This window comes from Pipra filicauda, unplaced genomic scaffold, assembly GCF_003945595.2.
Source record: "Pipra filicauda isolate LSUMZ 115617 unplaced genomic scaffold, ASM394559v2 scaffold115_size4368891_pilon, whole genome shotgun sequence".
Taxonomy (NCBI): domain Eukaryota; kingdom Metazoa; phylum Chordata; class Aves; order Passeriformes; family Pipridae; genus Pipra; species Pipra filicauda.
Window position 1 is genome coordinate 1,807,247 of NW_024103607.1, and position 20,855 is coordinate 1,828,101.

Genomic DNA, 20,855 nt, shown 5'->3' on the forward strand with positions numbered 1-20,855 from the left:
CATGTAAAAAAGTTAAAATATTATTACAAATCTTTATTCCCTCCCCCAGTTTTTTTGTTTGTTTCTTTGTTTTTTTAATACAAAAAAGTAGTTTCAATAGAAGTAGTTTAAAATTGTTTAGGTAGATTTAGGTTCCAGAAAGAAACTGTAACATTTCACAAGACGGGACTAGACTCCCAACTCTTAATCCAGTAGAAAGACTCCTATGTTATGTCTTAATTTGAGGATTTTTGTAATCATTTACACCCTCCCCAGCGTGTAAAATATAAAGCAGATACAGACGTTTGACCACCACGTTCTTATTGGATTAAATTTAACAGCCTGAGATGTGGAATGGATGCAAGTCATTTGATGTCATGGTCTTGAATACAATGTAGAAGTGATCATCTAGATGGGTTTATGCAGATTACACAAGAAGGGACTGGTGATAGAACAGAAGAAAGTGCTGATATGAATTTGAATGGAGGTGTCAAATAGGGGACAAAAGAACAGCAGAAATGCCTGAGAGAGAGAAGATCTTCCTTTAAGGTGGTGAGATGTTAAGCATAGCTGCAAAAACACCTCAAGGGTTGGATTGGCTCAGCCAGAGCAAAGAACTAAAGTATGGCACTAATTTCCTTAGCAACTTCTCATTCAGTGTTTAGACAGGACTGCCTCAAAGTCTCGTTTCTGCTTGCTAATTGGCTTTCATGTTCAAAGGGAAAGACAATGCTTCTGATTTTTACTTGTATAAGAACTTTCTACTATATTACATAGTCCTAAAATGGGGGGGAAATGACTTTTGGACCATTTCATGTGCCAAGAGCACAGTCAACAGGTCTGAATGTTGGTGATAACGGAGCTAATTTCTTTTATTCCCCAATAATAGCAAAAAGTTACTTTATAATGACGATTACAGCTGCTTAGAGGAGGGTAAATGAAAAACTTACTTCTTGTTAAATCAGTTAAATCTTGTTTATAAACAGATTCTTAATGAACAGATCTTTTTTACTTGTAGAAGCTGCAAAGTTTGTAATTCCTCAACACCTGTGCCGAGTTAATTATGTTCCATATATAATTTAGATTATATACAGCAAAGAAAAGGTAGCATAATAGATTTTTCTAGAGGAGTGTTGAAAAGAATTAATCAATGACTGCATAATTGGCACTATAGGTTTCATTGGTGTTCTGTTAGCTTTCATAACAAATAGGCTAGTTTGAGGGAGAAAGCTGTTTTAGTTTGAATTCATAATTCTGTTAATACAGGGAGTTAGTTACTGACCACAAACCACCTGAATAATGCTTTTGCCTGAGAACTTTGTCTTCAGTTATTTTTGTGAAGTCAGTTGTTTTCCATCCTTCCTCGTTGGCACTTTTACTGAGCTGCTGGACCCAGTGAAGATGAAATTATTTGACTGGCTAGAGCTGAACCTGGAACTTTTTCTGACAAACAAGGAGGACTCCAGTTGTATTGACTGCATGTCAGGCAAAATAGTAATCAAAGCATGTAGTTCTCAGTCAGCCTTACAAAGAAAATATCATTGTACACAGTCTGTTTTTTCTAGAAAGAAACACACTTTCCAAGCTGTTATTCTTGCCTGAATGTTTTCTGATGTCAGTGTTAATATTAGATCTGATGGTGACATTCATCACTGGATAAGCTAGCAGTTTCTGATTTGATCTAGGAGACACAAATGTAATGACACTAAGCCAGTTTTTCTTGTTCCTCTTTTAATTCCATGCATGTGTATTTTACTCAATGCTTACGAAGTACTCTGTAGTTGCAGAATTCTAAATAGTTCTTATCCATCTAAATAGTTCTTATGCCATCTCTTTGGTTTTAGCTATGGGCAGTTTTTGACTGTGTCCAATTATGCTTGTTTGGGCTGGAATTTACCTTACAGAAGTTGTTCAAGAAGTTAAAGCTGTGCCTGTGTGGCTAAACAAGAGGACCAGGGACCGAACTCTGGTCTTACAACCAACTGGTGCAAGCCCACAGTGGTGTGGCTAACACATTCTGACGCTGGTTGTTATCTTGGAGAATGCCTGTACTGCTAATTAAAAGGTTTAATGAATGAGATTGATTTCTAGTTCTTTGGCAATCTGCTTAGCTTGTTAGAGCGCTTCCTTGCTTTGGTTTGAACTGGCTCTCCAAGTTAAAATTGTCTGTAAAGGTGGGGTGGGCCCAGTGGCTATGGACAAAAGTCAACTTCTGCCTCTTGGCCTGTTTTGTCAGTCTGACTGTTTGGGGTCTTTTTTCAATGAATTTTGAAAACTTGATGATTGTGTTGTTGGGTAATGTGATAAGATAGGGAAGGAAAAAAAAATTAAGTAGAAACAGTGGTCATTTAAAGGAAGAAATGTGCTGATTCAGATGAAAATAGTAGTATAGGGTGTTGGGACTAAGGCAGGGTTGCAGGGTGATTGAGATACTAGAAGAAATACAGGAACGGACTAGAAGAACTCAGAGGGACACAAGATTAAATAGCTTATAAAAGCTGTTACTGGTGGATCTAACTTAAACTTGGAAGTTGGATTCTGCAAGCTTGTGTTTCTGATACCTAGTCTGACCTAGTACCTGACGGTTTATTTTCTATTAAAGGTTTGTTTCGCGTGTAGCAGTAACTAATTATTTTCTCAATGTTTCTGTGTTAGTTTCAGTGATTGACTCCTCTTCTGGAGCTCTAATATCTTCTGTCTTGTTGGTTATCAGGATAAGATGAAGTCTGATTCTACAACATGAAATTACAGATTTCTTGCTTTCTTCTGAAGACCTTTTTGTTACTACCATAATTGCCTAATGTGAAAAGAGTGGATTAATATTTTTAAGTTTTTCCCAAACACTAATAAGATTTCCAAATGGAAAGGTCTCGAAGTGGCCAGTAGTTTGTTGCTGCTGTCTTTTCAGTGCATGTGTGTAAAAAATTTAATGCTAATTATGTGATTGTCTGCTTTTTTTGACACTGTCTCTGCTGTAGAATGTAAAAGTTTTGTTTCTCAAACTGGCTTGTTTTATGAGAAAGATGGACTTTGGTGAAGAAACCGGTATTGGCATGATAGATTTGACTTAATTGCAAGTTATTGTTTCTGTTAACTTTATAGGTGAGCTTGTCCAAATCTCTGAGAGATACTACAAGTAGACTTGCAGAGCTGGGATGGCTACATAATAAAATAAGAAAATATACAGACCAGAGGAGCTTGGATCGTGCATTTGGACTTGTGGGACAGGTAGGTCAGCCAAAAAACTAATTTAGCTACAACACATTGGTCTTGTTTCCAGAAGAAACTACTGAGTAAATACAGTACTAGAATTAAGTGTAAACTTTGGAGCTTGGATCATTCATCGTTTGATTTACTTCTCTTATGGACTACTGCTTTTGATACGGGTCTTAGACTGAAGGCAAGGAAAAGGCATTTGCTCTTGCTGGTCTTAAGGATTTGCCCCTGTCATTTCTAGCCAGAAAGTCTCATGCATAGATTCTTTTTCTTAATCTTCTTAAAAAAAAAAAATATTAATTATCATGCATAGTTATAAACAAAAACATTGCTTAAATGGGGTGGTGGCATCCCTGAGCTGATTAATCACCAATTCAGTTGTTAGTGACCTATGCAGGAGACATTCTTGTCAGCTATTGTTGATGTTCATTTGTTAGGACTGCAGTAACTTACATAAAATGGAAATAACCCATTATCTTCTGCCCTTTATTTGGAATACAGCATCAAAAGAATATTAATTTTTGTTTTTATAGGTTTCATCATCATGATTTATAGTCTACAGTAACTTCACTGCTGCTGTAATACCCAAAACCACATTTACTGCTAAGGCATTCCCGTTTTCTCTCCCTTGCTCCCTCTGTAAAACTGGATATTATCCCTTCTGAGTCAACAGAAATGTTATCCTTGCCTCTAGCCATAACATCCTACCTAATCTGCCAAGAAATTGAAGTGCTTCTCCCTTCAATCTAATTTTTCTTAAGAGGTCAGTAGAGACACTGTAGTGCTTCCTACTTTTCTAATGTTTTATTCTGTTCCCTTCTGTCTCTTATTCTAAGTAATCTTTTTTAGTTACATATAAATAATTATTTTTCTAGTCATCCAATTCTGCTTTCCATGTTTTATATGGTAGTGCTACTGTATATGCATTTTCTTCAGACTCTCCCCCTTATATCTGGTTGAAGTTTCTTATTCTTTATTTAGTAGCTTCCAGCTTATGCTTATTTTTACTGTCTCCGGCTTTAATCTTCAAGTTTACAGCAAGGGGAGAACTGTAATTCTTCAGTGAATTTAAATGTGGAGTATCCTAGCAGGTTTCAGATCCTGTGCAGAAGACTGTGCAGTTAGCTGAATTTGCATAGCTCTAATGCTGTTAATTTTGCTTGAGGCAATCACTTGTATATATTTCTAGGACATAAAAACATATATTCTGCTCCTGCTATCAATATCTGGGCACAAAGAGTATATACTATTGCTCTTCATAGCTGTTATAGCTGAGAATTTCAGGTGCTGCACACTGTGCATTAAGGAATTTAGCACAAGAATATATATTGTATTATAAAGCATCTTTTGCCAATGTTTTAAAAGAATGCTTATTTAAATCATGCGTAGGAGAAGATGTCTGTGTCACCCCTTTTATTATGATTCTGGCGACTGTTTTTATTCCACAAAGTGTCAGGTATTGACAATTATTAGGAGTAGAGATAGAACAATATATTACACTTTATATTTTTCTCCTTTTGCTGCTTAGTATGCAAGTTCTGCTTTGTCCTCAGAAAGCAGAAAGAATAATCGACAACAACTTGTCTTGTATTTTGACATTTTGCCCATTTAGATCCAATTGAGGTGGTGGACATTTTAGTTTTTTTCTTATAAACAAGCATTCTGTTTCCTTCCTGAATTCTCTTTTGCTGCAGACCAAATTAGAATTCTAGGATAATGTCCAGTTTTTCTGTAACAGTTTGGGAAACAAAAACCTGTAGTCTGTGACGCAGGAATTGGCACTGGATGTAAATTTTAACTTCTAAAGCTTCTCTGAAAAATTGGTGGCCAGTAGATCCTAAATCCTATTGGCTCCTGAATCACTAAAGTCAGTGATTACTGTTCTGTTTCGAGCAGATGTATAGTGCCTTTGAATGTTTTCTTGGAGGCTCTGCTCTGCCCTCTATCTTGGCAAGTGCTACTTTAATAGGTTCAAAAATGTACTGAAGAAGCAAGTGAGAAGAAATGAAAAGTGGAGTTACACGTAAGGGGATTTCTTTTTGCCCTTCAGTATCCTCTGGAATAGAACCAATGTCAAATTTCTTTGTAATTTATGATGTTCAGCTGAAGAAAGGAACCTCCTTTCCTTCTAAAGGATACAATGGCAAGATTAATGACTTTTTTTTCCTAGGCTTAGCTGCTTAGCAGGAAAGAAGATTTATTTTCTCCTTGTGCTTGTAGAAATGATTCTCCTTTTTAAATACTCTAGTGAATAAATATTTTTCTTCAAGCTCTAAGGTCCTTTCTGTGAAGTTTTCCTTTTTTTTTTTCCAATTTATTTTGACTGTGAGTTTAAAAGATGTTGAAGGGAAAGTCCTGGGAAATTTCCCAGTAAAAAAAAAAAAAATAAAATAGAGATCAAAGTTGTTAGCTGAGAATTGGTTAGAAATCAGTCCTGAATGTGTGTGTGGACACAGAAGTATGCTTCCAAGAAACTAAACATATAAAAAATGTTAAGCACACTTTTGGGGGTTTTAAAGTCCAAAGTTTCAACTTAGTCCAAAATTAATGAGCCATATTTTTAATTCTGTTTTGGAAAATGTGTTGCAGAAATTTTTTTAGTCTGTATGTTAGGTTAAGACCATTACAGAAACAAAGGAAAACCCCAGTACCCCAAACTATGGAAAACTCTTTGTTACTAACTAAATGCTCTTTCCAAATTTTGTTTTTTAAATCTACCTTTATTTGCTTATTACTACTACCAAAGTAGTTGTGCCTAGAATTGTTTAACAAAGAAGCTTTGCTTTAGTTCAGACCTGAAGATACACTTTGTGTTATGCATTTCTTCCATGTCAAGTGAAGAATCATGCACAACTGAGAATTGATAAAAGGACAAAAATTTACCTGATCCAGCAGCACTTACTGGAAGTATTTTTTTGAGCATTAGGTTTTCTTATTCGTGTCATGTAGTCTATACTGTAAATATAATGATGGTTGCCTGACTTCTGTGTTCTGTTGTTAGAGATCTTCCTGAAATTGAAGCTCTATTACTTTACTACAGACTGTATTTTACATGGTTATTAAAAAAGAACTTTAACTGGGTCATGTTATAATTTGCACATCCCTGTGCTAATTATTAGTGCTGTTATTGAGATGATATATCTACTTGAAGAGTTACACTTGTTATAGTTTAATCTGTTCATAGAGTTAAGACAGCAAGAAACAAAGTAACTTGACAGTGTGTGTATATTTCTGGAAAAGATACGTGCATCTCTTAGGGGAGCATTTATACTTTGGCGAGTTTTCAAAGATATGGCTTTTATGCTGAAACTTGTAGCTTGATTCCCTTCAGGAAATTTCTGACTACCTTGAAAGTGTGGGGATAGAATTAAAACTATTCTAGATTAGACCAGAAAGATTTTTCCTAACTATTTTTTCCATTTTTTTTCTTCCTTTTTTCCCTCTCCTCTTTCTCGTACAGAGTTTTTGTGCAGCCTTACATCAGGAACTTAAAGAATACTACCGACTTCTGTCTGTTTTACATTCTCAGGTAAGTTAAGTGGTTCTTAAATTTAACTTTCCTGTTTTGCTTTACATTATCTAAATACCTCCTGAAAGATATACCTGCGTATTCCATTAGAACGTGAAGGGTGTACAGAAGTTTCTGTTGACAATGGACATAATTCTCTAACTTGTACATTTCTTACTATTTGGATGTATGTACCCTTGAATATTTTTCTCTTAGAAATTCACTGGAATTTGATGTATTACATAAGCAGGGAATATGGTGTGTATTTCTAAGCCGCTGTCCCTGGTTTGCATCCTTTTTGAGAGTTTCATATTGCATAATACCTTTATCATTCAAATCCCAAACAGTGACACATCTTTGAGAGGAAAAAAAAAAAGATATATCAATCAATGGTTCAGCAGCTAGTAATAACAGTTCCAACTTCTTCTTCTGCCGGGGGCAGTTTGTGCATTTTTCTTGTCCCTTCAGTTATTTTATAAGAGTAAAAACATCTGCTTTGCAGATGTTTCAGTGTTTTACTATTTTTCTGTAACATATAGACCAACTCAGTACTGATAATTTTGCAGTTTGTCCACAAATGTTTATAGTATGTGCTCCTAGATGCTAGCTTTAAAATAAAATACATTTTTTTCTTGTGCTTGCCTTTTTATTTTTTTTATGTAGGGCTTTCAAGGAGTTCATTACTTGTAATGGAGAAAAATTTATTCTGAGAATTTATCTAAAGTTAAATTAAACTGGCTTTTGAAACTCTAGCTTCTAAAAATCTGTATGGTTTAAGTCATAGGCTTTTGTAAATGTTTTTAAGGCATCTGTTCCTTTTGACTCACTTGCAGTTCTTTAACGTTCCTAACTTTTAGAATGCCTGTCATACATGCTTTTTGCTTGTTTTTCCTGGCTGCTATCCAGTTATTCTTTTTGTAATTATTTCCTGCTCCGTCTCAAATACATTTACTCTCCTGATTTGCTGGAGCTTTGATTTATTCTAACTTTTAAAACTTCTTGATCATGAAAATATTTATGAATTCTTTGAAATGCAGCTCTCTCTACTTTTTCTGCTCCACTAAACCTTTCAAAAGAAGAGATGAGTGTGGTGGGAGGGGAAACCTATAAGGAGAAAATGAAAGGAAAGCTCTGGGATTGCTTATTTTCGAACTGTGTTTGCCTTTGCAGTGGGTTGACCCTGACCAGCAGCCAAGCACCCACCGAGCCTCTCACTCACCCCTGCCTGTTCAGGAATGGGGAGAAAATTAGAAGGAAGACAAAAAGACAAGTCAATCAAGTTAGTGACAGTTTAGAAGGGAAAGCAAAAGCTGTGTGTGCAAGGAAAGCAAAGTAAGGAATTCATTCACTCATCTCCCATCAGCAGGCAGATTTCCAGCTGCTTCCTGGCAAGCAGAGCATCGGGACACTTAACACTTGCTTGGGAAGACAAACTCCATTACCACAAATGTTCCTACTTCCTCTTCCTTTCTTTGAGCTTTTCTTCCTGAGAAAGTTTTTTGTTCTTCATATACTTGGAAATGGTTTCTAGGATTACTTGCTCTGTTAGCATCCTGGGGAATGAAGCGAGTCTCACCAGTATGTAGTTTTATGACTCCTCCTTCTTGAAGAAAGGAGTGAATTTGCCTTCTCCCAGTCATCAGAAACCTCCTCTAATTACTGTGTTGCAGAGATAATTGAGAGTGGCCTTGCAGTGATATTGGCCAGCTCCCTCCCCAGCACTTGAGGATGCATCCCATTAGGTCCTGTAGACTTATGCATATCCATTTTTTTCAGTGTCCTCTAACTTGATCCTTCTCTACTCAATCTCCCTTGTTCCAGACTTCCCTTCTGATCTCAGGTGACATCTGGTATCCCCAACAGCAAATACTACCAAAATAACAGGACATGAAAGGCATTAAGTACCTCAGCATTTTCCATTTTTCCTGTCACTGGTTTCCCAGCACCATTCAGGAGTTGGACACACATTTTTCCCAATCTTACTTTTACTGCTGTTCTTGTTTGGCTCTTCGTGTTCTTTCCCAGATTCACGTCCAGTGTTAGAGTTCCTGAGTGTATTGAGCCCATTGATTAAGTGCATTCACGTAGGGAACAGTCAGTACGGTGTCTGTAATGCACGGTGTTGATGGAGTAGCATGCTGGAGTTTCTGGGGAATCTAGGTCCCTAAGCACCTAACTGAAAGGGGCTCCCAGGGTCATGTTGTGTTTGGATTTTCAAGAAGCCCCTGGCAACATTCCTCCCCAAAGGCTGTGAAGGAAAGGGAAAGAAAAGATCCAGCAGTGGAGGAGAGATTCTTTTGTGACTTGAAGGCTGGGAAGGCTTGAAGGTCACACTGCAGGATGGGGGAAAATACCCTGTACATTTCAGTTAGTTGAAAACATGTAGAAAATTGTGACTTGAAACTGAGTGTATGCTGCATTCTTAGATTTGGGAGATCATACAGTTTGCCAGCTTAGGAGTTATTAGGTGCAGTTCCAGTTTACAATTCAGGCATAGAACAACAAGAATCTTGTTCTGTACTGACAGGGTTCTGTACTGGGTTCTGTACTGTCTTTTTCTCTGTAACTTTTTATTATGTCTTCACAGCTTCCCCCGAACATGTTTCTGCCCCTGAAAGAGTAATTCTGAGTGTACTGTATACTGTTCCATAAGCTTTTCATGTTTTTTCCTTGCAGACAGTTTTCACATTGTCAGCCCATTTAAAAGTGTAGTTCCATGATGAAGATTTACCATCCCTTACCTGAAGTCAAAGGATGGGTTTTGCTCATGTGTCTTTCTTATAATTACCAATTTCCAAAGAAAAAAAATCCACCCGTGGACCCAAGAGCATCCAGAAACTAATGTATCTAACTGGCTTTAAGGCTGAGCTTAATATGGATGACACTGGTCTTAAGTTTAACTGATATGTTGTGTTTGGAAAAAAATAAAGGTGCCAAATATGAAAGCATAGAGTGAATGGGTTGTCATATACAGGAAACAACATCTTTTCTAAGAATTAGTCTGCTTGGACTACTCTGTATTCTGTATTCTTAGGTTGTGTTCTTATCTTGCTTATCTCATCTGTACTTTTATGAGATGTGCATTTGCATCTCAGATGCAAATATTTGGCTTTTATTTTCCATGGTGTTGGAAGATTGTCACTTTGTGACAGATTTTTCTTATTGTATCTTTTAATTTTTTTTTCTAGTGGTAGTAATTCTATAATCTGACTATATAACTGTCTTGAGTTCTAATGGCTTCTGGAGGAAGACACTGAACTGAATTTGTCCCATGTTGAACTAAACTAAGCTGGGAGTGCAGTAATAAAAAGTTTACCTCCTACACTTTACCTTTCCTTTAGATCTTTTTCTTTTTTCTGAGCATCTCTGACCAGTATTTGCTGTCTTTCAGGATCTCTGCTCTCTTTTCCTTTGCTCTTCTCTCCTTTTGTGACTGTCACCTTACTTTCTTTAATTTTCTTGTCATTTTTACTTTGTCTGCCTTATTACACTTCTGCTTGTCACTGTTCTTTCACTTGTGCTTGATTCTTTGTTTTCACTAGGTTGGCTCTCAGGTTTTGGCCCAGTGATTTAATGAGAGAACACACAACACTGGGTATTTCAAGTGTAAAAATCTAATGTTTGAACACAAACTGTGAATCATCAGTTCTGCCTCAGTTTTGCGAGTTTTGTTCCTTGACATGTCTTTTTCTTTGATTTCAGTTGCAACTGGAAGATGATCAGGGTGTGAATTTGGGACTTGAGAGCAGTTTGACACTTCGCCGCCTTCTAGTCTGGACATATGATCCTAAAATAAGGTTAAAGACCCTTGCAGCACTCGTTGATCACTGTCAAGGTCTGTTTAACATTACTATTTGTGGGGAAGTTATGTAACTGAGTAGTTGTGTGTGCCAGATAGCAATAATATTATTATAATATTATTTCTTCAATAATACTACTTCTTGTTTGGGGTTTGTTTTTTTAAATTTTGAGTAGTTAATCCAGACGATTTGCTCTCTTAGTTTAAACAAAACATGGCAAATTGTAGTGCTGTTTTGATACATCTGTATTTCTTGCTTTTTTGAAACAAGAATGTGCTCGAGAGATCCTTCCAATTTTAAGCATGCATTTTTCATGTTGTTTTCAATTACTCAATTTAATCATCTTTCAGAGAATGTCACACTTAAAGAATCCTACTAATACATTAGGAAATGATTGACTGTCTCTTTACTATGCATGAGTATTATGCAATTCCTCTCTATATAATGGCATATAGAAATCATTTGCAACTTGTCTGCAGATTAATGTAAATCAACAATACTTTACAAATCTGCAAACAGTGTGTGACTGTTGGCAGTCCACAAGAAAGTGCTGAGGAGTTATGTTGGAGCTGACCAAAACTTTGGCCAGTAACTGACCCATAGTCTATTCTTCTCCCTGAGGGTACTTCAGATTGGTGAGATTGCTGCTCTTTAGGAAGAGCATCTTAACCAAAAAAACCCTACAACATCTGCTTTACCTTGATTATTGGAATTTGTAACAAATTTGAAAAAACAAATGGGCTTTACTTTTTAAGACATTCATGGAAACTTTAAATTCTACAGTCTCTACTGCAAGGAACCTTTAAGCTATGCAGCATAACAGCAGAGCAAATATTTGTTCTATTTTTTTGGGTTGTTTTTGACGGCCTCTTACCTTTCAATTGTGAGGAAACAGGAGATATTACCTAACAGAGCTACAGTGGGAACTGTAACTAAGAAGCACGAAAGGTGTTTGTGTGCATGTATGCACACAGAACATCTGAGAGCGTCAAGTACAGGAGGGAAGGAAAACTTACTAAGGCTTCTTTAATGGTTTTCTGGTGGGGAGAGTGGGAAAGAAAAGCATAACATCAACCTTTGTGTGTTATCTGATGCCTTGAAATTTGCATTCCCCCAAGCTACCATAAAGTAGGCAGAGAATTCTGCTTAATGCTTTAGTGAGATTAATAATTCATGCCTTAAAACCTAGGAGTATTCCTTGTTAACATGAAAAAATGTACTTTTGCTACATTTTAGAATTGCTGTTCAGCATGGTCTGAGTGACACATGACTAGCTGAAATCAATGGCTGCTGAATTTAAATGGGGTGCATATGGTTTTCCTTCATACATTTCTGTTCCCTTTCCCTATGATCTTACAGGGAGAAAAGGTGGTGAACTAGCCTCAGCAGTTCATGCCTATACTAAAACAGGAGATCCCTACATGAGGTCTCTGGTTCAGCACATTCTTGGCCTCGTATCCCATCCTGTACTGAATTTCCTTTATCGCTGGATATATGACGGAGAGCTGGAGGACACATACCACGAGGTAATGTATGTGCTATGGTAAATATTTTATCTCTGTTTGCTTTGAGGTATCTGTGGGAAACCTAGAGGAGAATTTGAAAAGTAGACAGTGATGAAAGTGTATAATATGTAAGCAATACATACAATAACAACATGAAATATCACTTGAATTCATGATTTCAGTCAGTTTGATATTTGCAGGTTGCAATGATGCAGGATGTTGTCTTCAATAAAGCATAGCCTAGGTCTTGTCTCATAGAGTCAGAATAGTGGACTGACAATAGGTGCTTGCTTCTGAAGAGAGATAAAGTCATTTGTCTAAGTTTTCTTGCTTAGTGTAACAGTAGTATTGTATGCACAGTTCTTTGTAACTGTTTAGAATGCAGGCCTTTTATTTGGAATGAAGTTCAGAATGTTTTACTCTGACTATTCACTGTAATCCTCAGCTTGATAAATAACTTGAGTCTGTAAAATTGGGTAGAAGAGGTTTATGGTTCGAGAGCTGCTGTAGAAACTCTGCAGTTATTTGTTGTGACTTCTGTAACAGCAAGTTCCAGCAGTTGTCCTCTTTCTTCTTACAAATGTTCTTATGCTTTTTTAAGCTCTCCCAGCACTTTTGTCTCCTATCAGCAAAGTCTCTTTAAAGTGACTCTTTTTGGTTCCAAGAAGCCAAAAAATAATTTTTTAAAATTAGTTGAGCACTTCTGAGACACATCTGAGCGATTTTACTTGAGAGTGAAATACGCTGTCTGTTTCTGTGCTTCTTTTGGTCAAAATTTAAATTAGTACAAATATCAACCACAGCTGATCTTTAAGCTCAGCATTAGGTGACTTGTGTAAAAGGTCTATGAATCCTTTTCTAGTAGTGTAGTAGTTCCCAGCTATTCCTCAGATGTGTGAGGTGTTATTGGTTTTGGGCCTTATGTTTAGATTTCAACTCTGTTTAAAAATTTATATGTGTAGTGTAAGAGTGTTCTTAATACTGAAGATCACTGTTGGATGTGTTGTACTGAAAACTACAATTTTCGTACCATAGACCCAGTTCGTGAACAAAGACAATTGCCCATTCTTGATGGCAGTGAAAAAAGTTCCTGTCAAGAAAATGGATATTTTGTTTGACAGGATGAGGACAGAATCCATCTAAAAGTCGCTTTAAGAAAACTAATGAAGTAGTTTTAGTTTCTTACAAATCAGAATATTCTGTTGTATGGAGTTGAGAGACTGTAGCATTTGATCAGCAGTTCAATTGCAAGATTTTTTGATTTTGTTTTTGTTTTTTCCCCTGCAGTTCTGCATCTGTTATAATAGGAGAAATACTAGGGGTAAAAACAGAACCAGCAAAGTAAAAGCATATTATATTTTGATCTTCATCTCCTACCCTAACTGTATAACTAATGGTTGGAAAAATGCTACATGCTACTGTATTTCATAGTGGATGTTTTACAGATGGTACACTTTACCCTGAGGTAGTCAAAGTTTCATAACATATAGAGTAGATTAAACTATGTGAGCTGTTCTAACTTTTTCCTTCAGAGTTCATGTTGGTCAACATGCCATTTATATATCCATTGCCAGGACAACTCTGCATGTTAGCTATGCAAGTGAAAAAACCAACTCAAAATATTTTTACAGTTTTCTGAATTCAGAAGTTAAATTCTAGGGTGGAGAGTTTACATTAATCTTTTGTTTTTAATATTTTTTCGATCTTCAGTTTTTTGTAGCTTCAGATCCTACAGTTAAAACAGATCGGTTGTGGCATGACAAATACACTCTGAGGAAATCAATGATCCCGTCTTTTATTACAATGGAGCAATCAAAAAAGGTATGAATCCAAAAGGTAATCTTTTGATTTGTTTGCTCTGTGCCTCCACTTAGATTTTCATTAGGAAAATGGAGGCCAAATTTAACAGTAAATATTCATCTTAGGAGTTTTAGAATTGTTTGCTGAGGAAGACTATAAGACTGTTTCTCCTTTCCATTCTCTAATTGTTAAACTTTGTTTAAGGAGATCTCAAGGAGGGGGAAAAGAAGTTTGTGTTTAAAACCTTTTCGTGTTAGCATTGAAGTTCTGGATTACTGTGGTTGGGATTGTGAAGCTAAGAGCACAGAAAGATAAGAAAATATCTTGTTGTCCTGGTGTCTGTGGGTGGCTATTTTGTTTAGGTTTTTTTTTCCTTAGATGTAAATAATTTTTTTAAAAAATCCTTTTTTATTTAGGTCCTCCTAATAGGAAAATCCATAAACTTCTTACATCAAGTTTGTCACGATCAAACTCCATCCACGAAGGTGATTGCTGTGGCAAAATCTGCAGAGTCTTCAAAAGATGGTAGAGTATTAATGTTACTCAGTATCTTCCCTTTGAACGGAGCTCTGTACATTACGTTGTTTAGACTGTAAATTGACTGTTTAAATAGTGGGATGGAAAGGAGTAAAAAAGTCCCATCTGCCCTAAAACATAGATATTTTAATGGATATTTGATATTTACAAAAGATGTATGATGATGCATGTTCTGTAATTTTCTTAATTTGATAGGTTTGCTGGATAGTTGTTAATGTACTGAATTTCTGAATGAAACCATTCAGAAACCAGTCTGCCTTCAGCTGACTTTTTGTTGAGAGAGCTGGGTGGGAGCAGGGTGTGCTGCAATAAGAATTAGTATGTTTGACTTGTCATCAAATATACTCCATCATACAATTCCATAATAATACTGAATTGATTCTGTGATTGAAAAATAATAAATACTCAATTAGTTGTAAATAAGGGAATGGGCAATAAAAACAGGACAGAAACCTGTCTGTAAATGCATTATACCAGTATGTCCAAAGAAAATTGAGTATGTGGAAAGTTAGTAAAATTCTTTTTGAAGATTACCTAAAATTGGGGTTGCCAGCTGTTGAATATTAAACTAAAATTTAACTGTCGGAATTCCTTCAGGTTATTTTGTTTTGTGTAGAACAGATTCCAGTTTTAATTAGTGAGACTTACATACTATTTGAGGTTATTTTTTGGTGGCATATTCATTGTGATGAAATTAACATTGTTGTGATGAAAGATAGAAAACTGTAAACATCTAAACCAAGGAGATTTTATGTGTAAACTAAGCAGAGAATGTGTAGGATGCTGCTACATCTAGGAGAAAGGACAACTTGCTGCCTTCTGATGAAAGTGGTATTTTGCTACTATAACTTCTTTTGATAACTTGTTTGATATACTAAAGATAGTTTAATTGTTAAGGTGTGGCTCACTGGGATAATTTCTCTGATCTAAATATTTGGTTTTCAGTCAAGTTCTTGTTTGCTAAGAACATGCTTCTTTGCACTTTGACAGCTTGTACTATGTATTTTCTGTTATTCCTGTACTCAAATATAACTTTATTACATATGACTTTGAAACTTGGTTTTGTGGGATTGTCTTTTTTTTCCCCTCTGCATTAACCTTGGATTAATTTTTATATTAAGTGTTCACAGCATGGACTTCTAGCATGAGCACCTCCATGAAAGATGTTCTAATAATAAAATCCCATTCATGTCTGGAAGAATGTCATCTAATAATGTGGTTTTTATACGACATACAGTGCTTGCCTAGTCAAAGATATAGTTAAAGTGCAGAGAGGGGTCAGGGTTAAGTGAATAAGGGCTGTAAATGCATTTGAACAGTCATCTTGTCAGCTACTCCTGAAAAAGGAAAAAACATTCTTTGGTGACACTACTTTCACCACTTTATGCAGCATTTATGGCCATAAATTATTATTTGTTTTTTTTAAATTTGCACATGTTTCTCTCTCCTTGGTTGAATGGGAGATGTGCACAATTATATGTTTCCTATTATTTAGGGGATGAGAGCTTCAAAACCAGTACATTATCTTAAGTGCTGAGAATAACTGTTTGAGACAGAAGTGTAGTTTTAGAAACAGATGTTACTATGTACAGTGTGCTGAAGGTGTGCTGAGCTCATGGTCTGCAGCCTGAATACCTCATGGTATTGCACTGCTTTAATTCTGCATGAAACTCCATTTGTGTTTAGGTCACTTTACCCATTTAATCCTGAAAGAACAGCTATGTCTGTGGTGTTGGAAATGCTTCCTTTCTTGCTTGTCTGTGCCATCTGACAATATCCTGAGCATCCCTTCAGATCATTACTGATTATAAGATTATGGAAAGCTAGGATGCCAGCCTGGATGCTTTTTCTCTTTTAAAATCTGAGCATTTCACGGGTTTGACTGTGTTTTATTTCTTTCATTTGCTTTGGAACCTTAGTTCTCGTGTTTCCCTGGTTTCCTTTTGATGCTGAAGTAATCGTGGTGTAGAAAACGGTCTGAACATGTATTAAAACAGAAATCAGATAAAAAACTGTGTAAAAGTTAGTCATCTTGCCTGACAGGGAATTGTAGCATTTGGGGAAGAGGGATAGTAAAAGAGGCAGCTCCCACATCTAGCTGTCCACAGTTTGGGGACTTCTGAATGGACTATATGCTACCTTCATTAGCAACTCATGGAGCTTTATGTTAATGCTTCTAGTCTGACCCTTTTTTTTTTTTACCCATTTCTGACTTTTCAGTGTGCTAATATAATTTTCCAGTTTTCAAAACTTGTACCTAGGCCTCTTGTTTGTTGATGCAAACAACCTTTTTAGCAGTTTTGCATGTCAAGCAGGAATGTTGCATTCCCTGTGCTGGTGTGTGTGTGTATACAGACATGGTGCATTGCAGGTACCTGTGTAAAATTGAATTTTCCAATCTGAGATGCAGGGCTGTGGCCAGGTCACTTCCTTCAAGGCAAGCAGAGCAGTACTAAGGAGAGGGGAAGGGCTTTTTTTTCTGTTTGGGACAGTAAGAGGTTGAGACTGGTCCATGTGTCCTCAGCCATAGGTACTGCCTTACGTCTGCTCACCCCTACTTGAGTGGAGGCAGGACCAGCATGTGTGACATGGTAGGCTTGGCATAGGCAAGCTAGGAAAGTGCCTGTTGGCTTTGCCTCTGCTTTGAGCCAGTCCTAGACCTCACCTTTGGGTCTAGTAGCTGAAGGTGTTAGCTTGTAACTGGTTTTGGTTTGACTTGTTCCCTCTCTTGTTTTGCCTGCTAGGCTTGCTTCCTGAGAAAAGACACTTGCAAAAGATCACTGGGGTGTTGTAGCTTCTTGTATTCTACCTATGAAACTCTGGGATTTTTTTCCCTTTCTGGAAGGTCTTCCTTCTTCATCTAAAGCCAGCAGTGAAGCCATGTGGCAGATCAGGTGGCTGGTGCCACTGTGCATGCAAGCAGCCACGCTTGGACCCATCTTTTGAAGAGAGCAGTAAAGTGGATGGGATCTGCTGACAAGGAAAGACCAGATGAAAGAATTGACTGGGGATTCTCACTACCCTGTTGTCCTGTAGTAGTGACACAAATGCATTTGCATGAACTGATGTTTTTCCCTTTTTACCAACAGTGGGAGCACTGCTGCATGCTTCCTTACCTGAGCAATACAAGAATTGCTTTGTCAGATCACACCAGATCTCTGCCTTCACCAGAGTAGGCAGAGATCTTGGTGAGCTGTCTGTCTTGGTTTGCTGTCACTTACTGGAAAGGGGACTTGGAGGATTCCTTACTGCAGGCTGTATTAATTCTCACATCCCTAAGTTTGATGCGTGTTACTTGACTATGTACTGTTCCCCTAGTGTAGGGATTTTGAGCATAGCAAAGTATTGTAAAAAGTGTCATCTCTTTGACATCTCTGCCTATTATTGCACTTTTTTTTTTCTTATGGAGAGCTTCACTGGTTACTGAATGAGAACTTGGAAACTTCAGGGAATGTCATTGAGCTAGACATTGTGAATTTTTCCTCACTGAAGAGTGACTTCTGTATTAGAACCACTGTTTATTTCTTTGGTTTATAAACATTTTATTAACTGTGGCTGAATGCCATCAGAACAACACAAAACTTGGTTTTAATTTTTTCCTTTCTGCAGTGCAGGTTGAGACTAATCCTGGAGCAGGCAGTGCACTGTCCTACACTAATTTGGTATCTGGATCTTTGTTTTTTTTACCTTTTAGAGAAATAGTTGTGTAGTTAAAAATCATTGAAAGTGGGAGTAAATCCTTTAACACTGTGGAAGGTCTGAATCTTATGATAGTTGAAAATCCACTATTTGGAGTATTGCTCCATGTTGCCCGAAGAGGCCACATTTCTTGCTATCTCATGACAGCTTTATTGCAGTCCCTGTCTTAATAAGCTTATATTTGTAGAAAATAGTGACATAAGCTTCCTGCTAAAGGGCAATGTATTACTTTCTGTCCCCAAATTGCCATGCATTAAAGTTGGAGAAGAAAATATCAGGTTGATGGCCATCCCCCAGGTAACAGAAGCATATTCCATTTTCTCTCATTCTCTTATATATGGGAACTCTTTTCTGTTGAATGTTGACGTTCTGATTCTTTGATTTATTCCCCCAGTCCCCTACCTTAGAAGTGGCTTCTGATTTAGATCCCCCCAACAAAGCTTTTCCCTAACTCTGAACTTTTAGATCTCCTTCAAATTATTTGATTTTGTAAATTGCAGTACTTCAACAAGCTTAGAAAATCCCAACTTTTTGCGTAAAAGTGATGACTCAGTGTAAAAGTATGAGCTCTTATTGGAAAGTTCAAGCTGGGCACTAATTAAAAGTAATACTGTTGAAGTATAGGCTGCTTTAGACTTGCTTTCACTTTGACTATGGCAAATGTATAATATAGTGGATCAGAATAAATAGTTTGTCTGTTTGCATGTTTCAACTCCAAAGCTTATTTACCACAGTTTTGAAAAACTACTAATGTAATTTTAATCTATCTTTTTTTTTTTTTTTTAAGCTGCTGATTTGTTCACAGATCTGGAAAATGCCTTCCAAGAGAAAATTGATGCAGCTTATTTTGAGACGAGCAAATACCTGCTGGATGTTCTCAATAAGAAGTACAATTTACTGGAACATATGCAGGCCATGAGGCGCTACTTACTGCTTGGTCAAGGAGACTTCATCAGGCATTTAATGGACTTGCTCAAGTAAGAGAATTGGGAGAGTAATTATGTTGAATTTCTGATGCTTCCAAATGTGCATGATCAGCACAGAAACTGTTTTGCTTTTGGAAGAAGACCCTCCAAGTATCTTGTTCAATTAAACCTTTGAGTAATAACTTTTAAATTCTATTTTCAGTTTAATTTCTTTTACCCCGAGGCTCAAACTTTGTTCTTCCTTTTTGATAAGAGGTATATACAGTACCATTTCACAATGTCTTGAAAAGTTTCACTAATATAGTTATCTTTATTCTTGCCCTGTGACAGACAGCCTCAAGGATGTTAGCATTTCTCTTGCTCCTGTGAGAGCAAGTTTTAAGCAGAAAATTTCTAGTGATGCCATTAGTTAGCATTGCTGGGAATGTTAGGCCTCTGTATTTTGGAGTTGTTTGGTCCAAAACATTGTGTCAAAACCCTTTAATGCAATTTTAAAAATTTAATTGATGCCTCACTGCCCTCTGTTTTAAGCACTCAGGTGCACCCACAACTATTGGTTTCAGATCTTAAAGTATATTTGCAAGCTCACTGCTTTTACATGCTAATGCTACTAGTGAAACTTTGTTTATCAAAAATGTTGTTTCCAAAGCTTTCCTTTGGTATAGAGGGCAAGCTTTGTAAAAGAGCTTCATTTAACTTGTTTGTAAATCAAAACCATCTGGTGACGATTCATATGTGACCATCCTTTTTAAACTGAAAATTGATGTTAAGCAGAATAGGGTTGCTTTGTGGAGTCAGTATTATATTTGAGGCAAATGTAGTGAGAGGTCTTTCAGTGCTATCCTGAGGGAGAGAGAGAGTGCAAGAGTTGCATGTTGCAACTCTTTGAATAGTTTGTTACATAGAGGAGGTGGATTTGTGTGGTGTCAGCACTTCTAAGCCCAAGCTATCAGTAAGTTTCTCAAAACTGAAATGGAATTACTGGTTTGGTGTGTTAATGATGTAATCTGCCTCATTTTAGATATGAATGCAACTCAAATTACAAAATAGCTAAGCTAGTAATCCTGGTAACTTCAAATTACTGGCATTAAATTGAGGATGAAGTTACTCCTCATGGTGATGTTCAGGAGTATCGCTGCATATGAATAGCTGTATTCTGTTCATACTCTGCTCAAATATTTTGCTCATTGATGTTCTTCATGAATAAGACTGAAAGAGTAATATGAGAAGTTTTGAATGTCTGTCAGAAAAGCGTTTTGCTATGTGCTGCAGTTACTACTGAACTGCTGTTGCAGAATACTTCAGTAATATGCTGTGACTGTTTGTTTCATAACCACCAGGCCAGAGCTTGCACGACCAGCTACAACCTTATATCAGCATAATCTAACTGGAATCCTTGAAACAGCAGTGAGGGCAACGAATGCCCAGTTTGATAATCCTGAGATTCTCAAGCGATTGGATGTTCGACTTCTGGAGGTCTGTTGCATAATGGTGACTCTGACCTGAAACATACCTTTCTGTGTGTGTGTGTGTACATGCAGTCATCTGTATTAAACAAAACTTTCATATGTATATATAAACACATTTCCCCCCCCTTTCCATTGAAGTTTACTTCGAATGATATAAACTTCATTTAATAAGTCTTCTTTTCCTGTTTCCTGTCTATTATCTATTTGTGTTTCAAGCTGTGTGTTTACAGCCATTGACAATATGAAGTTGAGTATGTGGGGCCTAACAGGATTTGATGCCCTGATTTGAGGTTTGGCAAACAGGTCTTACTGCTGTTGCTCTTACAAGAATTGGGTTGGGGAGGGGCTCGTTGGAGTGTGTGTCTCTGCACAACTGATGAAAGAGACCTATGGTAAGAAACTGGAATTAATGAGAA

At 36.9% G+C, this 20,855-nt stretch overlaps 1 protein-coding gene across 2 annotated transcripts in view; it reads left to right on the forward strand.

Moving 5' to 3' along the window:
- The window catches only part of TUBGCP3 (tubulin gamma complex associated protein 3), a 49,394-nt gene that overhangs the window by 21,311 nt on the left and 7,228 nt on the right, over positions 1–20,855 (forward strand). For both annotated transcript variants that reach the window (XR_005564801.1, XM_027743402.2), the window contains exons 8-15: positions 3,082–3,207; positions 6,656–6,724; positions 10,406–10,538; positions 11,863–12,029; positions 13,719–13,829; positions 14,225–14,333; positions 18,832–19,021; positions 20,311–20,446. Coding sequence is in view for 1 of the 2 variants with exons in the window: in XM_027743402.2 (XP_027599203.1) it covers positions 3,082–3,207; positions 6,656–6,724; positions 10,406–10,538; positions 11,863–12,029; positions 13,719–13,829; positions 14,225–14,333; positions 18,832–19,021; positions 20,311–20,446 (1,041 nt within the window). In the remaining variant the exon portion in view is untranslated. The remainder of the gene's footprint in view (positions 1–3,081; positions 3,208–6,655; positions 6,725–10,405; positions 10,539–11,862; positions 12,030–13,718; positions 13,830–14,224; positions 14,334–18,831; positions 19,022–20,310; positions 20,447–20,855) is intronic.